This window comes from Cyprinus carpio, chromosome A20, assembly GCF_018340385.1.
Source record: "Cyprinus carpio isolate SPL01 chromosome A20, ASM1834038v1, whole genome shotgun sequence".
NCBI classification, from domain to species: domain Eukaryota; kingdom Metazoa; phylum Chordata; class Actinopteri; order Cypriniformes; family Cyprinidae; genus Cyprinus; species Cyprinus carpio.
Window position 1 is genome coordinate 9,426,723 of NC_056591.1, and position 16,289 is coordinate 9,443,011.

The 16,289-nt window shown below is 37.0% G+C and overlaps 2 protein-coding genes and 3 long non-coding RNA genes across 5 annotated transcripts; 4 read left to right on the plus strand and 1 right to left on the minus strand.

Annotated features, from left to right (window-relative positions):
* The first annotated feature begins 966 nt into the window (after positions 1–966).
* LOC122134185 lies at positions 967–1,690 on the plus strand. The gene is made up of 3 exons (XR_006162744.1): positions 967–1,067; positions 1,142–1,189; positions 1,664–1,690. It is a non-coding gene; the product is annotated as an uncharacterized LOC122134185 (long non-coding RNA).
* Positions 1,691–2,257: 567 nt separating this feature from the next.
* LOC122148955 lies at positions 2,258–2,814 on the plus strand. The gene is made up of 2 exons (XR_006162747.1): positions 2,258–2,345; positions 2,478–2,814. It is a non-coding gene; the product is annotated as an uncharacterized LOC122148955 (long non-coding RNA).
* A 1,183-nt stretch (positions 2,815–3,997) lies between these two features.
* Positions 3,998–4,454, plus strand: LOC122148956. Its single transcript, XR_006162748.1, has 3 exons — positions 3,998–4,027; positions 4,289–4,307; positions 4,424–4,454. It is a non-coding gene; the product is annotated as an uncharacterized LOC122148956 (long non-coding RNA).
* A 1,443-nt stretch (positions 4,455–5,897) lies between these two features.
* On the minus strand, positions 5,898–11,684 carry LOC122148952 (maternal DNA replication licensing factor mcm3-like). The gene is given in 19 exon segments (XM_042777563.1): positions 5,898–6,218; positions 6,464–6,534; positions 6,720–6,822; positions 6,904–6,995; positions 7,076–7,216; positions 7,309–7,459; positions 7,584–7,710; positions 8,510–8,681; positions 8,772–8,980; positions 9,178–9,309; positions 9,622–9,775; positions 9,939–10,047; positions 10,123–10,148; positions 10,150–10,311; positions 10,313–10,349; positions 10,617–10,761; positions 11,020–11,228; positions 11,300–11,412; positions 11,532–11,684. Coding segments are annotated over 19 exon segments (2,424 nt in total). The 5' UTR covers positions 11,604–11,684; the 3' UTR covers positions 5,898–6,019.
* A 1,168-nt stretch (positions 11,685–12,852) lies between these two features.
* LOC109094652 (MARVEL domain-containing protein 3-like) lies at positions 12,853–15,594 on the plus strand (the record flags this gene model as incomplete). The annotated part of the gene is made up of 4 exons (XM_042777229.1): positions 12,853–12,962; positions 13,483–13,615; positions 13,749–13,857; positions 14,756–15,594. Coding segments are annotated over 4 exons (1,011 nt in total), but the record flags the coding sequence as incomplete, so codon positions are not given.
* Positions 15,595–16,289: the final 695 nt, after the last annotated feature.

A 16,289-nucleotide genomic window follows, 5' to 3' on the forward strand; every position in this document is an offset into this window, starting at 1 on the left:
AGTGATTGTAAATCAAACTCATTCAATAAATCTATTCTCTAAAAGGTGCTTTTGTAGTTGGAAACAGCTGTTTTGGTGGACATTTATGTTAATTGTTTTAATTTATTTATTTGCATCTACAATAAATACATGTGCAGTCTCTCCTTGGCCACAAGTTCACATATCATTTCTGATAAATAAGCTGAGCATTTACCCGGCATCAAAACCCGAAAGTAGTTCTAAAGGGAAATTCCCATCACACGATGGGTTTTACCCAACATTACCAGCCTTCCCAGCCAATCTCTTATCTTCTTGTTGATGGTAGTTTGATTCTTTTACTGTCACACCCAGACACACTTTGTCTCTCTGGTGTACTTGCAGAATTTGCCAGCAATGCCTCAGTCAATCTCTTCAATATATGCTTCACTTGTCCATACTGCAGAAGCTCAGTAAACAACAACCGTGGTTCTGTGAATAATCCATTGGTAGTAAGAGTAAATACCGTGCTAAAGTGTGTAATAAATATCAGTTTCTCTATGAGTGGAGTCATCAAGGACTGCATGCTTATGAATAATTTTTATTTCAGCCTCCTGGTAGGAGAAAAGTCATCGCCGTTCAAATCCACCTGGGGGATATTCAAACATTTAATTCAATAAGACCTGTTGGCGCAAACATACACAAGTAAAGTCCTCAGAACAAATGACATTTTTTTAGTGCCTTTTTTGCCTTTTTTATGTCAAATAAAGAATTTATAATTTCTTTTAAACCAACAGGTCTCCTCGGCCAGCTTCAGTGTTCACTGGCACAACAGGCAGACATTGCCGCTCAAGCCAGTCTGCCCAATCAGGCTGCCCTGCCACCCGTCCCACGAAATCAAGCACCTTTCCCCTTTAATTTCCTCTGCAAACGGCCCGTTCCTACACCACGGACAAGCTCAACCTGCAAAAATAAAATCTCCCCACAAACCCTCAACCAATAAATCCTCCCCCGAATGGTTTTATTCAAGTCCCCTTGCCACCTGTCCCAGCTCCACTGCTGCTAAACCCCGCCCCGTCCCAGGAAAATTTGCAGGCTGAGCTGGATGACTGGTAAGTCCCATCAAGAGGATAATTATTTGATTGACACTATGGTTTGGATAACTCATATTTAGTTTCATTCACAGGCCATGGCAAACGGAGATCAATCTAATGGAGATGAATCAACCTCAAGGGTGAGGACATCAATATTTATATGTTTGGCTATTCCAATAATTCAAACAAAACACTGATCTTAAAAAGCCACACCCAGTGACAGAGGTTTTCGATCTTTTAGATGCTTTGGATGCTCAAATAGGATCATCCTTTTGTAAGGGACTCCCCATCGTAAATTTAAAAGGCAGCTATATATCAGATACATATTTTCATAAAGATCCAATCCAAATACTTATATACTTGTTAATTTTAATCATGTTTATTATTTATTTATTTTATAATCAAATTTTATTATTTATTTAAAATTAAAAAACTGAGTAATTTTAAAAATCACGTGTATTTATTTTGGCTTATCATTTTAGAAAGATCATATTTTATTGGCATCTATGGTTCCATGAAGAAGCTTTAACATGCAATTGCACTAAAGGTTCTTTATAGTGAAAATTAGTGTACTTATTTTCCCCCGTTTTTTTTTTTTTTTTTTTTCTTTTTAGTTTAACTGTGAGGACTTTTGTCTGTCCCCGTACTGCCAGGATGATGGACTGGATGAACTCGATCTACTTGATCATTGCAATGAACATCATGCCAATGACAGCAAAGTGAGCGTGTGGTCAGTCACCATTCATGTGTACAGATCAATGTGTTGAATTAAACCTAACAGCACATTCATCTGAAACATTAATTTTGTTCCTTTAAATTATATTTAAAGCTGAAGTGAGTAATTCTTATACCTTTACGTCACCAGACTGAATTTAAATAAACTTTTTGAAACTTATTGGTCTGAATATACAGATTGCCCCACCACAAACTCACACTATTGGTTGAACCAATGTTGCAAAGTCGGGCTGGTTGTGATGCTCATACATACACCACAATGTTTTGATAGCTCTTAAAGGTCATAGTGGCTAAACTTTTTCAGAGGGAATCAACCTTTAAATGGCTTACATATATTTTTAACACTCCCAAATTACACACTTCAGTTTTAAATGACTCAGTATTGCTGACTGATATAATAGAAGCAGAAAAATGCTCAAGTTTTTTTCTGTGCCCTCTGGCGCCCTCTAGGTGTGTCCAGTGTGTGTGCAGAGACGCCCCCACGTGATCCCGCAGTACTACAGCCGCAATTTCATTGGCCACCTCAACCTGCGCCACTGCTACTACATGGATGATATGACTGTAAGTCATGTACATGAACACTAAGCAAAGAACTTTTCCCTAATAAATGTATATTTACACACACACACACACACACACACAGGGGCCCACATCAATATTGTAACTTGAATCCTTTATTTCTCTTATCCACAGAACATCAACCAGACTGATGAGATGAACATTCAGTGTGCAAGTTCTAGCATCATATAGGGAAAATATTTAGGTCTTGTTTACATTGTAACCACAACAGAGTTTTAATGTTTTTGTTGTTGTTGTTGTTGTTTTTCTGAACGACATAAAAAAAAACTGCTTGGGAAGAAGATTCTGAACAACAAGGACATAAACAACTGCGAAATCGATAAAAGATATGGTATATCAAAGATGTGATACATGAAGAAAATTGACGAATTTACCAATGTTATGTGAAATATAATGCTGTATGTGGTTGGAAATGTTTTGATTGAAATGCTTTTAAAGTAACAGAAAGTAATGCATTGTCATATTCTATCTGATGCATCTCAGGTAATGATTGTGGCTTTAAAATTACTGTGTAAAGATTTATCTGCCAAAAACATTTTGCACAATTTAGCTTTTCTTGCACTTTCTTCTCAGATACAAGATTTATGCAACATAAATTTACTTATATTATATTTTTTATTTACTTTGTGGGAAAATGTTTTAATGAATTATTCAAGTGACACCAGGCCATGCTAATTTAATTAATCTACACCCCAACCCAATAAAAAAAAAAAAAAAAAAAAATGTATTAAATGTTTTAATACAATATTCTACTGTGAAAAAAACAAACATAATTTTCCATCACAGACTGTAGAAAATATGTTTAAATTATACACATTTTCAATAAAAGAATAGTTCACCCAAAAAATGAAAAATTTACTGACCCTCAGGCCAAGGAGGAGGGAGTATTTTCTTCATCAGAACAGGTCCTCTGCAGTGAATGGGTGCCGTCAGAATTAGAGTCCAAACAGCTGATAAAAACTTCACAATAATCCACACGACTTCTGTCCGTCGAACAACCTTTTGTACGAAAAGTTGTGTGTTTGTAAGAAACAAACTTTTAACTTTAAACCATTACTTCTGGTTAAAATACATGTACTCTATCCATATCATTGCTTTCTCCAGTGAAAAAGTAATCTCATCTGAATCAGGAGAGAAATATGCACAGATCAAGCACCGTTTTACAGTTTACAAGCGAAAGCAGTCCAAAAAAGTTCTAACAAACGGATATCGTTTAAATTTTATCAGCTGTTTGGCTCTCAATTATGATTCACTGCAGAGGATCCATTGGTGAGCAAGTGATGTAATGCAAAATTTCTCCAAATCTATTTTGATAAAGAAACAAACTCATCTGTCCCTTGGATGGCTTGAGGGTGATTAAATCTTTAGCAGATTTTTATTTTCAGTGAACCGTCCTTTTAAACTCCTCCTACCTCTTAGCCAAATCATCATAAATAAATACTTTTATAATGTCTAATAATACCACATTGACCATTAGTGTAGTAAATCATATACTATCAGGTACAGGCTCTTATCATTGCAGACTAAGCTCTTTTGTTTTATAAACTGGTGAATACCCAATGCACTGATGGTTCAGAAGAGAGCAGCTCAGAGTGAAGTCATCTCGTGGCAATTCTCTTCATACATTGCTGATTTTGTGCGTATGTGCCACAGCCCTGTGTTTGGTAAATGTAGAATTCAGATGTCATAGAAACAACAATTTTTGTGCTCGTAATATTGTGCTAAACAAAAGCAAATGACCATATTTTAGAGTAAAAACACAGATGTTGTTATATTAAAAAGCAATGACCTTGTTCACGACTGAATGAGTTTTATGATGTAGTTGTTTGTGGTTATTTCAGGAAATATCAAAGCTTGCACTGTAACAGTTTATGTAAATGGGAACCTTCCTTTAACACTTATCACTCAAATGTTTTCTTTCAAAGCCAACATCTTCACTCACAGGTAAGTCATAACAAATCACATAATTTAATTAATATAACAATGCATTCAAAAAATACAACTGTTTTTAATGATTTTATATACTATGCTCTGAATTTTACTTTTTTTTCTCTTTATAGGCAATACAGAGATTGATGTGGATAATGGAAATTCACAAAGTTGACTATTATTACATTATTATTTTTTTTGCAAAGATAATTTAACAAATATAGTGTTATGAATGCAAATTATTATACGATTTTTTTTATTATTATTTATGATGTTAAATATTGTGAAAATGCGTCATCGCAGTCTGCATCATACCAAGTTAGGCCAAAGACTCTCTTAAATGGGACGGTGTCACATGGAAGACTATTTGTTTAATTTTGTCTGTTCATTGTTATATCACGTGTAAGAAGTTGAATAATCTATCGTCCATAATCCTGCATTGATAACTCGTTTATGATATTATGGTGGCACTTTGGTCTTCATGATAAACACATTTTACTGATACTATAAGGAAATATACTCAGAACTTCTCTAGACATTTCTTGTCAAGGATTGCTATATGACACGCGAAATGATATTTAAACTCCATTATAAGGTCCAAAGAGAATGCGAGAAGACTGGCTTAATGGCCTATTATCTAATAAAGTTTATACTTCTACAGGGGTTGGGTTCTTCATGCATTTAAGCACAGCCACAGGTACCCGAGGTGACACGGCTTACCTGGAAAGTCTACCTCCACTCGACCTCTGGACTCAATGATGACAATCTCCAGCGGCCTTGTCCATGGCGACAGGCAACCATGAAGCTGATGGACCAGAATCCAGACATCAACACCACATGAACAACATTAGGATGATCACTACAGAGCCAGCCAAAACCTCCACTGACTCATCTTCCTCAAAAGGTTTGGGAGCAGCAAGTTTTTATTCCATACCAGTTAAATTCTTACGAAATATGACAAGAGTTTTAAATTGTGACTGGACTTGTGGAGACTCAGACCAGAGTGTGCTTAGAGATTAATGACGCCAATGAAGCTCTACAGCAACAGTGGCAATAAGTGTCTTTGTGACGGCTGCCATGTCCCTGGATCTTGCTGTGGGTGCAATGTTCTACATGCAGAGGAGGAGACTGATGGAAAGAGATGAGAGAGATTGATCCAGAGAAGACATATAAACATACATATACCAGTTTTCTACTCCCACACTTGACAATTGTACCATTATTAAATATAAACATACAGTAACTTCCATTAAACTGAATTTTCTCTTACAGAACCCCAAATGTCCATTTAAAAGGACAGTGGACTTAAACATCCCCATGGCATCATGCAGGATACATCATGAAGCCTCAATGGAGAACAAAAAAAAATCTTTATGGAATTTGCCAGATAGTGTCTTCATTACTGAGCTGGATCTACTGAATCATAACTTGCTTTTAAAAATAATAAATAAAATAAATAAATAAATACTCAAGAATCTTTACTAACACTTCTCTTATTCTTTGCCTCCTTAAGATAAATTGCCTCTTGTATTCCTTATTTGAAAGGAATGATTACATGTAAATGTAAAAAATTAAAAGCACTTGATCAAAATAAATACTCAACCATTAATGCTCACACAGTTTATTAGTGGTTTGTTATAGTCTCTAACAAAGTGCTGACATAAATAATTGTAATGCAATTTACATTTCTGAATTTGCAAAAGATGCAGGTGTCCATTGGCAATGCTTTAGATGAGAAACACCACATTCTCTGAAACCATGACCTGGTTGTCATCCTGCATGCGCTCCAGCAGAAGGTTAATCTCGTTCTGGTCAAACTCCTCGTCCTGGCCTTTGTTAATGTGAGTCAGAAGATCAGGCACTGCCACAGACTGAGACCGAGTCACCTTAAAGGCCTTCAGTAGAGCCGCCTTGAAGACCTTTAATCTAAAAACGTCAAGACAAAAGGGTCACACTTAAAAAAATCAGTCTCCACATCTATTGTGCAGTTAGCCTGTTGAAGTGACTCAAAAGAAAACAAAAAAGAAACATGACAAATAATTTCCAGACCAGTCCGTCAATGAGCCACAACATCTAAACAAGTAATGGAGGAATAATGCAGAAAAATTCATAGTTTTGGCACAGGCCAGAATCTATTTTCTGAAAATGAAGAAGAAAATGACAGGTTGTACCTGTCCTGACTGATGTCAGACTTCTTCCTTTGACTGCTTCTCTGAGACGCTGGCCTACTCTTCTGACTTGGCTGAGCTAACAACAACACATTTAAGACAACATTATATTTATGACACTGAATATATTACATTTTAAAGTAGAGCAAAAAAAAAATAAAAAATACTAAATTGGTTAAATTTACATGAATACAGCAATGCAAAATAACCTGCATTTATTAAGCACAGCTCACTGAGAAATCAAAGTAAATGAGTTGACCTACTGTTTTTTATCTTCTGGGAAATCGTAAGGGTCAGAGTCCTCTCCATCTTGAGTCATTTCCACATCATCCTCAAAATCTTTAGTGATGCGAGAACGCTTCCTGTAGACAGAGTCCGCTCACACCAGCCACTTCAAAAAACACTTGATTTAACTGTAGCGTTCACCTCCCTTTCACACTCACCTTAGGTTCCTTTGACTCTCTGTTTCTTGGCTCTGAGAGATGTCCATCTCAGAGTCCTCAGGCACCTTCCTCTTCTTGTGCTTCTCCAGAATCTACAGAGTCATGCCACATTACATTAGACACAAATGACAACGAATAGCAGTCTCAGTTCTGGATGTGAATGACTGCATGCCTTTTTGAAATAAGCAAACTGCATGAGTTCAAGTGCAACTTCTGCATCTCTCAGATCGATGGTTTTACTCATGCGGGCCTTGGCATGAGCTGTAGACAATCGAATCATGGTCTCCAGAGCTCGAGCGGTCACAGGCATCGTCTGTGGGAATGGATACAGTCAGAGAGTAACAATAACATGAAAAGGACCCAAGTATGTACAAAGATTTTAAACTTTAAATGGGCTCTACACACCCTGGCGGAGTCACTGTTGACTTGATCATGGCTCTGGAGTCTGGAATACTCCTCTGCTATGTAGTCTGATGCCTCCTGTGTCAGGACCGGCTTCACCAGCTTAGCGACATGGATGTACTTCCTGATGAACTCCATGGTAACAACCTTCTCCCTTTAAAGAGTTTCACATAAGGATAATCACAGAAACCAAATTAATTATGGTAGGCTGACTTCTAAACAACTTCTATAAAAGGAAAACCAAAGTAGATTTTAAATCAAAGTGAAGAAATGCATACTTTTTCTTCCTGTGGCCATGCAGGACATTGTCTTTTTTCTCATATATCTGTAGCTCCTGCTCGGCTGCTTCTGTGATGTTCGGGTCCTCAGTGGCAAACACATCCACTGTACTCCCCAGTGGCATTGCTGTTGATACAGACGTGACAGAATGAGAGCAACAGCTGACTAAAGCTTCTGAAGCTGAAAACTGAATAACAGAAATGGTCTACATCAGCTGGTCTCAAACTGTGGAATGCTTCAGACCAAGTGGTCCACAGGTTGGCAGATTTAATTATTAAAACATGAGAATTATTTTTTTTTTTTTTTTTTTTTGCGCTTCTTAAATATTAAATGTGGAAACAGTGATTTTTTTCAGGAAACTTTAATGATCAGAAAGTTCAAAAGAACAGCATTTATTTTATATCTTTTGTAACAACAATATAAATGTTTTAGTAACTTGATCAATTCAGTGTGTTCTTGTTGAATAAAAGTACTAATTTCTTTTGAACGGTAGAGTCAAAAAAAAATAAAGCAGTAAAAACTGTTTCAGTTTTGCTAATCACAGGAACAAATTATATTTTAATATATATTACAATTACTGTATTTTTGATCAAAAAAATGCAGCATTGGTGAGCATAAGAGCCTTTTATAATCAATATCTATCAATCTACACACACACACACACACATTAAAAAAAAAAAAAAAAAAAGTTAATAATTGCTGTATGTAATACATAATTGATAGTACTTGTCTCACTTCAGTAACATAACTGACAGTTATCGATCAGTGTATGAAGCATAAGTAGTCAGTCCAACTTCTAAGCCAGTTAAGTTTTATTTCACTGTTAAAATAATCGACCACCTAAAACAAAGTTCATCAACCACTGATCTAATGTACAAACCTCTCCAGTGCAGTTCGTGCTTTTACCAGCAGATATCAGTCTCACCTGTTCCCTCCGGCTCTCCCGGTGCTCTGTAGCGATGCATCCGCAGCACATGCTCCGAGATCTCCCGATCGCTGTCTGGATCTTGATCCAGGACTATGAAGAGCAGATCAAATCTGGAAAGCAAAGAATCCTGGAGCCCAATGTTCTCCATTGGGGTCTTATACTGGTCATACTGGGTGTAGAAAACAGTAGGATTAATAAAAACCAAAAGCAAGCCAATTATCCCTCAATTTTGCTAATCAAGTCAATAGTGAACATTTACCCTTCCATACACTGGGTTGGCAGCAGCTAACACACTGCAGCGAGCATTAAGCCGTGCCTGAATCCCAGCTTTGGAAATGGTGACCCTCCCCTGCTCCATCACCTCATGGATGGCTGTTCGGTCCATGTCAGACATCTTATCAAATTCATCAATGCACACCACACCTCTGTCAGCGAGCACCATGGCTCCTGCCTCCAAGCGACGCTCACCTGGATTGTTGTCAGATTTTATTTTTTTGACATATAAACTATTCTGTAAAATATTTTGAGATTTGGGTTGATTAAGTTTTGTAGCATGATTAGAAAATAACTGCCCAGGGGCATTTCCGGCACAGACACTTGAGTGAAATGAAATGACTAGTCATAAATTTTGGGGTGTATACTTGTCATCAGATGTTGTGTGTTACCTGTCTCCTGATCAGTCGTGACCGCAGCTGTCAGACCAACCCCAGATGAGCCTCGTCCAGTGGTGGGAATTGCTCTTGGTGCCGTGAACAAAACATACCGAAGCAACTGAGACTTCGCTACTGAAGGATCACCTGAAATCAAATTAAACAAACACAGCAACAATGGGTCCAGAAATTACTTAAATTAAAATTAGATCTGTATGAATAAATGCATATAAGTGAAATAATTTATATTAAACTATTAATTTATATATAAACTTTTACAGGAATTACGATGATGAGATATCAGATTCGGTGGATAAAATTTCTATGAATTAATGCATACTTGTCACCTAAAAATTGCACCACAAAAAAAAAACACTGAAATTAATAAATAAGACCATTAACAAATTACACTGTTTTGTAAAAATCTTAAATTATAAACATGACATGTTTACACCTTACCTATGAGCAGAATATTTATGTCTCCTCTAATGCGTGTTCCATTCTCCAGGTTGGTCTCATTGCCTCCCAACAGCAGACACAGAATGGCCTTCTTTATGTACTCATGGCCATGGATACTTGGAGCCAAAGATTGGCTCAGTTGCTCAAAGACATCCTGAAACATACCAATACACTTACCTTGCATAACAAACATGAAACAGATCAGAGCTGCATTTCCCAAAAGCATCATAGTAAAACCATTGGCACCAGCTTATCATGAAAAGAATTGCAGCCAAGTTTAGAATATTTCAGTTAACGGTGTTTGTGCCTCTTCTTACTTTAGAATGAGCTTTGCAAAACTTCTTTATCTTGGCAACATCATCTGCGGAAAACGTCGGCACAATTTCCTTACTCCTAAGCTTCACATTGTTAGCCAACAGGATTGTTCTGCAGAATCACAAAGTTCACCTGAGGACATGAAATCCTGGTCCCGATCTTGGGAAAGAGTTCAAATATACACACCTGAAGGTCCCAGAGGTGAACCCACCCCTGTTTCGCAGGCAAGCAACGGTAGACCCCTACAATCTGCACACGGTAACCTGGTTTCACCCGGTCGACAAGGTCATCGTTCGCAATGATGTCAACAGAACGTGGCAGCTGTCCAGCAGGGGCTTTCTCTGGCATCTCCTGAATGGTCAGTGTCTGGTGGTCCCTTATAGCAGCAAAACCCAAACCCAGACTACAGATTACTTCATCCTACATCATAAAAAATCAAATGACGTTTCTTAACATTTTTAATATTAGCTACTAAATCAGTGTTTATCATGTCATTGTTATTTTTCCAAAGAGAACATGCTCCTGGAACAACATCCATGTTTCTGTGATAGGAATGTTACAGTAAATAAATAGTTGCATAAATAGTTATGCAACTAAAATACAAATTTAATTAAATTGGTAAAATACATACATGTTACATTTTATAAATACAGACTTAATATTAAATATATGACCCATACAAAATAGAACTCACTTTTGTTGGATAGATGGCACTGGAAGGAAAAGCATCCAGTGAGGTAAGATCTGTGTATTTTCGTTCCAGGGTTTTTTTGGTGGCTGGACAATAGTGGACACTACGCATAATTTTGGGCCTGACCAAGGAACCTACAGACCACATCAAAATTACAAGTTAGAAATGACAACTTCTGCCCATATAATGCATAATGATAATTAAGGTGGAATAAACATTACATTATAGATGTACGTATCAATAGCACTGACCTAAACACATTAATCTAAAAAAAAAAATCAGGGCCTGAAGTTCTGAACAAAATTGTATTAGTTGTAACTATGTGAAATTACAAGCATTAAACAGTTATAATGAGCATTGATAATTTGTAAAATTAAGTAAATCCTACTCACATTTGGTCACAATGCCTTCCACACACACAAGGCTTCCCAGAAAGCGTGCACTCAGAGTACGTGGAGAGACATGCTTGTTCCCAAAGCTGCCCTCAAAACCAACATGGAACTCTTCAAACTGCTTAGCGTAAGTGGTGTCTATCGAAGCCACAAGATCTTTTAGGGCTTTTTGGAACGCCACCAGCTCAGCAAAGGCATTATTCAGTAATCTATTGACAAGAGACCATTAATCAGATGAGCTCCAAGGACAAACTCATGGACAAATAAATAAAATACTTACTCTTTAGCTCTCTTTTCACTTTTTCTTCTCAGGTCATTAATGTTTATAATAAGACGACACTGGCCTTCAGACACCATACTCCTAACCTTTTCATGATAAATGCCCTGGTCTTGCTGTAAATGACAAAAAAGATAAACGACACTGAATGTGATGGAGATTGCAAAGATGTTTACACAAATCAAAAGACCCACATCAAGTCAAAAACAGAAAGACAAAGAATAAAAGAAATCACATCATCATCTAGAAAGTCCAGGTACTCCCTCTGAGACTCTCTAAGCTCAAGATCCTCTAACCCAGAATCCATTTTCCACTACACCCGTGTCAGCATGTGCACTGCTATAAAACACAATATGAAATCATCAGCAGTTCAACAATCAAAGACACAAACATGAATGACAACCAAATGTCTGTCTTTGGAAGCCAGGTGGACACACGCCTACAAATCAATTATGTTAATTAGGTTAATTGGAGCCTGCGATTATCTGTTATACAACCACAGAGATCCAGTGTAACCGTTGAACATAAGATGAATTTGCTAAAAGTGTCTCCTCTTCCTGAGCTCAATAACTACAAGCTATTTATCTCCTTAAAGTGCACAGCTTGCTTGAACCAGAAGGACAATGGAAGAGAGGAATGTGGCCCTTGTAAAATGTCACTTGCAGTAGTGTATCTTCTTCTAATGCAAAACCCCCACAGTATTAATTCATTCTTTTATATTGTATCTGACAAAGCCAGTGAAAAGAGGCATCTGAGATATTTACAAGCTATTATAATAGGAATAAAGACGTTACAGTGTCTTCGTCTGACAATAATTTATTCAGTGAACTAGAGTTTATTTCGTGCTGCGGGATATTTAGCAGTTGACAATGACACGTAGGCTATAGTTGCATAATCCGCATATAAATGACCTAATTTTCTCTTATTACCACATTCCAGGGTAGGAGCCTCGGGCAACAGCCCATTTCAAGCGATTCAGCGTTTTGAACGAATCTTTTAAGTAAATTAATCTTCTTTTGTTCAGTTCACTCAGTTCGAAGGTTCCTCATAAGCAAATAGCAAATAACATTGAGTGGGGCCAACTTGAAGGAGCTGGATTAATTCCTCAGTACTTGCTTTTTCACTTTACTTTTCGTTGTTTTTTTTTTTTTTTTTTTTTTTTTTTTTTTTTTTTAATTATTAATCAATGTCAATGTTACAATGAGAAAAAGACACTTTTCGCCATCTACTGGGGTAATGATGTACTCTTGCAGAGATTCACTGAACAGATCAGCGAATGAATCTTTCTAGTGAACTGAATCAAAAGAAGCGAGTCGCTGGAATGAATCGAACACCGTACTCTCGCCAATGACGGAGGTTTAGAGCCAAAACAGAGCCACTTTTGTTGCGGACACAAATCAGTGATCTCAGACAGCAACCTGCATTGACCCTTGCTGCCGTTGTCACGGATTGTATCATTTAGTACAGCGAATAGCGACCGTACAAATAACGAATAACGCATTTGTCACCTACTTAACACCTGTCTCCAACCCCACCCATTCTATAGGTAACGTTAATCATCGCGAGATCTCACTGACGGGGTTCGGTCCAAATCTCGTGTCAGCGGAGAAAGTGAAAGTTTAGAGTTGGAAACCCAAAACAAATGTGATCGACGCTCTTTAAGCAGGTAAGTTGTGTGTGTTCAGTGTGTTTATAAACATTATTTGATATATGTGTTAAGAAAAAACAAAACAAAGACGCTGAAGTCATCTGGAACAAGAGACAAGTGAAACTCATACCGATACTGAGGAGCAGGTTGTTTTTTGCGACAAAGGGCAGGAAGAGAAAAAACCTTGTGATTGTGATTTTATTGACATTGTTTGCATTTACAGTCTACCTTACTGGAAGATGTTTAGTCCCTACTGTATTGTTAATGATAAAAAATAATATAGAGATACTTTTAAAAACAAGAGTCCACCGACCCCTGGATGTCACGAGTCACAGATGTTACAGAGATATCAAACTTATAGGCTATAAAAAAACCTAAATAGTTAATATATACATAAAAACTCATGTATGTTAATGTAAAGTATTACATAATTTTTACATTGTGGTCTCTGGGTTACCTCTAGGGTCCCTGGCTCTGTAAAATTTGAAAACCTCTGGTATATAAGCACATAACACCAAAGCTTCTGTCCCTCATGAAGCTATGAGCCAGCCTTCCAGAAAACCATCGTCCGCAGAGAAGAGAGAAACGGGGGACACTACAGTGAGAGGCGAGACAGAGAGCACCGCAGCCGACAGGACGGTCCCAGTGACCGACGCTCAGCCAGCGACAGGGTGAGACCACATACTACTTGTTCATACAAAGAGGAAATGTTTGCATTGAAGGCTATGTTTTGCATATTGTGTGTTCTTACAAATTATTGTAATATTGTTATTTTAAATCTTTTATAAATGTATGTGAGCTAGGTCATCTGGCCAGCCCCCGTACTACCCCAGAGGTTCTCAGAGACATGCGAGGAGTGCTCCTCGAGAGGAGCACCGGGAGTCAAAGTGCTCTTACATCTGCTCCAGGAGAGGTAGGCATAACTGAGGATGGGAGGTGAATGCTGGACTGAAAGAGAAACCTTGTAATAAGTTTTTTGGAATTCTGTATCCAAAACAACTTGGTCAAAATGTCTGAAAACAGTTTTGGGTGGTTCTCTGAATTTGGGAGTCAGTACTGGGAACATGTTTTAATTTGTTTTTTTCAAACATGCCTCACAGAGCTCTGGTTTCAGTCTAGCTCAAGTCACACCTTCTGACATGACACAATGTATTTTTCCCCCTCTTCCTCCTTTCTCCTGGTCTAACCGGTTTAGCTTATTTAAGCTTGTTGATGCCAATCTTTCATTTACAAACCATGAGAGATATGTAACATTTTTTTTTTCATTCTAGCAACACATGGACCAGGCATAGCGTATACAGTTTATGCGTATTTTTGTATATGTTATCAAATTATATTTTTATTTCTCAATTAAAAAATATAAATAAATATAATAATATTATTATTATGATTATTATTTTATTATTTTATTTATTTTTTGCTGTTATGTTAGCAGGTGACCTGTATTTGCACGCTTTGCTGGAGTGTTTGTATATTAAATTGATGATTAAATAAGATTCATTTTGAGATGCTATAAGGTTTAAGATTCTGTATGTACTACAGTAAAAAAAAAAACGTTTAACAACAAAAAAATTATATTTGTGAATTTTGTTTGTTTGAGTAAAATATAAATATAATTTTGCAACAACAAGAAAAAAAAAATTAATTCCTTGTAACTTTTACATGATAGAGTAGTTTTACTTATGTTGCATCTTTTTCATAAAAGGTCCCTCACAGGATGATCATCATATTTGGAAGATTTAGGCAAATATGTGCTTTAAACATGATTGCAGTTTCTTATGTAGTTGCATGTGTTTCTGTGTTTGTTTCAGGTATTGTGTTAATATGTGCCGTCCTGACCAATGCGTTGGTTCTCGTATGCGTGGTGGCTGCTCACATGTCGCAGATGGGCATGTCTGCGATGGGTATGGGCGGAACGAGCTTCATTGACGCCATCATTCCTTTTGAGGGGGTGGAGCTGCAGCAGCAGGTGCGTGAGCTTGACATGCAGTTCGGACAGATGAGAGCACCAGGAGTCTATGGAGGTGTGGCCTTCTGCCTCACTTTTGGTGCACTTTCACTCCTATTTTTAGTGTCCAGCAGCAAACCCCCCCACATGCTTCCAAGGAAGCTCCTGATTGGACAGTTTGCATTCCAGATCATTGGTGCAGTGGGTTACGTGGTTGCGGTGGGTTTGTACCTGCACTTCGTGATCTCAGTGAACTCAACTGATGTGTGCGTCCGGCGTGAGCGGCTGTATGCTCGTAACGGATATACCTGGATGAACTGTAGCGTAGGTGGGGGGGATGCAGCCGTCGCACTGTTTGGAATCATAACTGCAATTCTGTATGCTGCTGGGACCGTTTTAACGGGACAAACAATCAAGGATGTCAGCCATTACTTTAAGGAGCGTGACCGCTATGAAGCCGAACGCAGAGAACAACCTAGAAGTCCTCTGAAAACACCTCCTGATCCTGACACTTATGTCTGAGTTGTGCAGCAAAAATATGGACTGTAACCCTCTGGAATGAATGTATATAAACTGGTTTTAATTTTTGCTTTTTCTTTATTTTTTAAAAATTTTTTGAATGTAAGAGATCTGTTTTTATAATTTTTATGCATATTATAGTTTAAGGCTTCAGTTCAATATATTTTTAATGATGAAGGTTTTTCAATTAATAAACACTGAATAATTCCTGTATATAATAAATTGAAACTGTGGCATTATATATATATATATATATATATATATATATATATATATTCAATGTTTTAATGAAAAAAATTTAAATTGAGTGCTGCAGCTTTTGACGGCATTAAAATGTTGCATGCACTGCAAAAATTAACATCTTTGTCAGTATTTTGTCTTATGTTTCAATTCAAACATCTAAACATCCTTAAATAGAAGATACATTTACTTGAGATGCAAATTAAGATATGAAGGGTTTTGTTTTAAGTAAGTGAGATTATTAAAACAAGAACAAACATCTGTAAATGGGCTATGAAAACTCAGTTTTCCTTTAATTAAGTTGATTTCTCTGAGCCCATTGGCAGATATTTGTCTTTTTTTAGTGATCATAAATTAATAATCTTAATAAATTTCCCAGTAAACAAGACATCTTATCAAAACAAGATAAAAAAACTGATGAGATAAAATCACTTTTTGTGCAGTTGTGATCAGAAGGTACAGTTAAAAGTTTATCTCCATATCTAAGTTAAGCTGTTTATTTTGTAAAATTAAATAAAAGTGATGGAGATTACTGCTAATGGAACCTCATTGTGTTCTCCTTAGACATTTTTACATTTAGAGAAACATGTTAATGTGCTGTGTTCTCCTTTAATGTATTCCTTAAATTTTCTTTGATA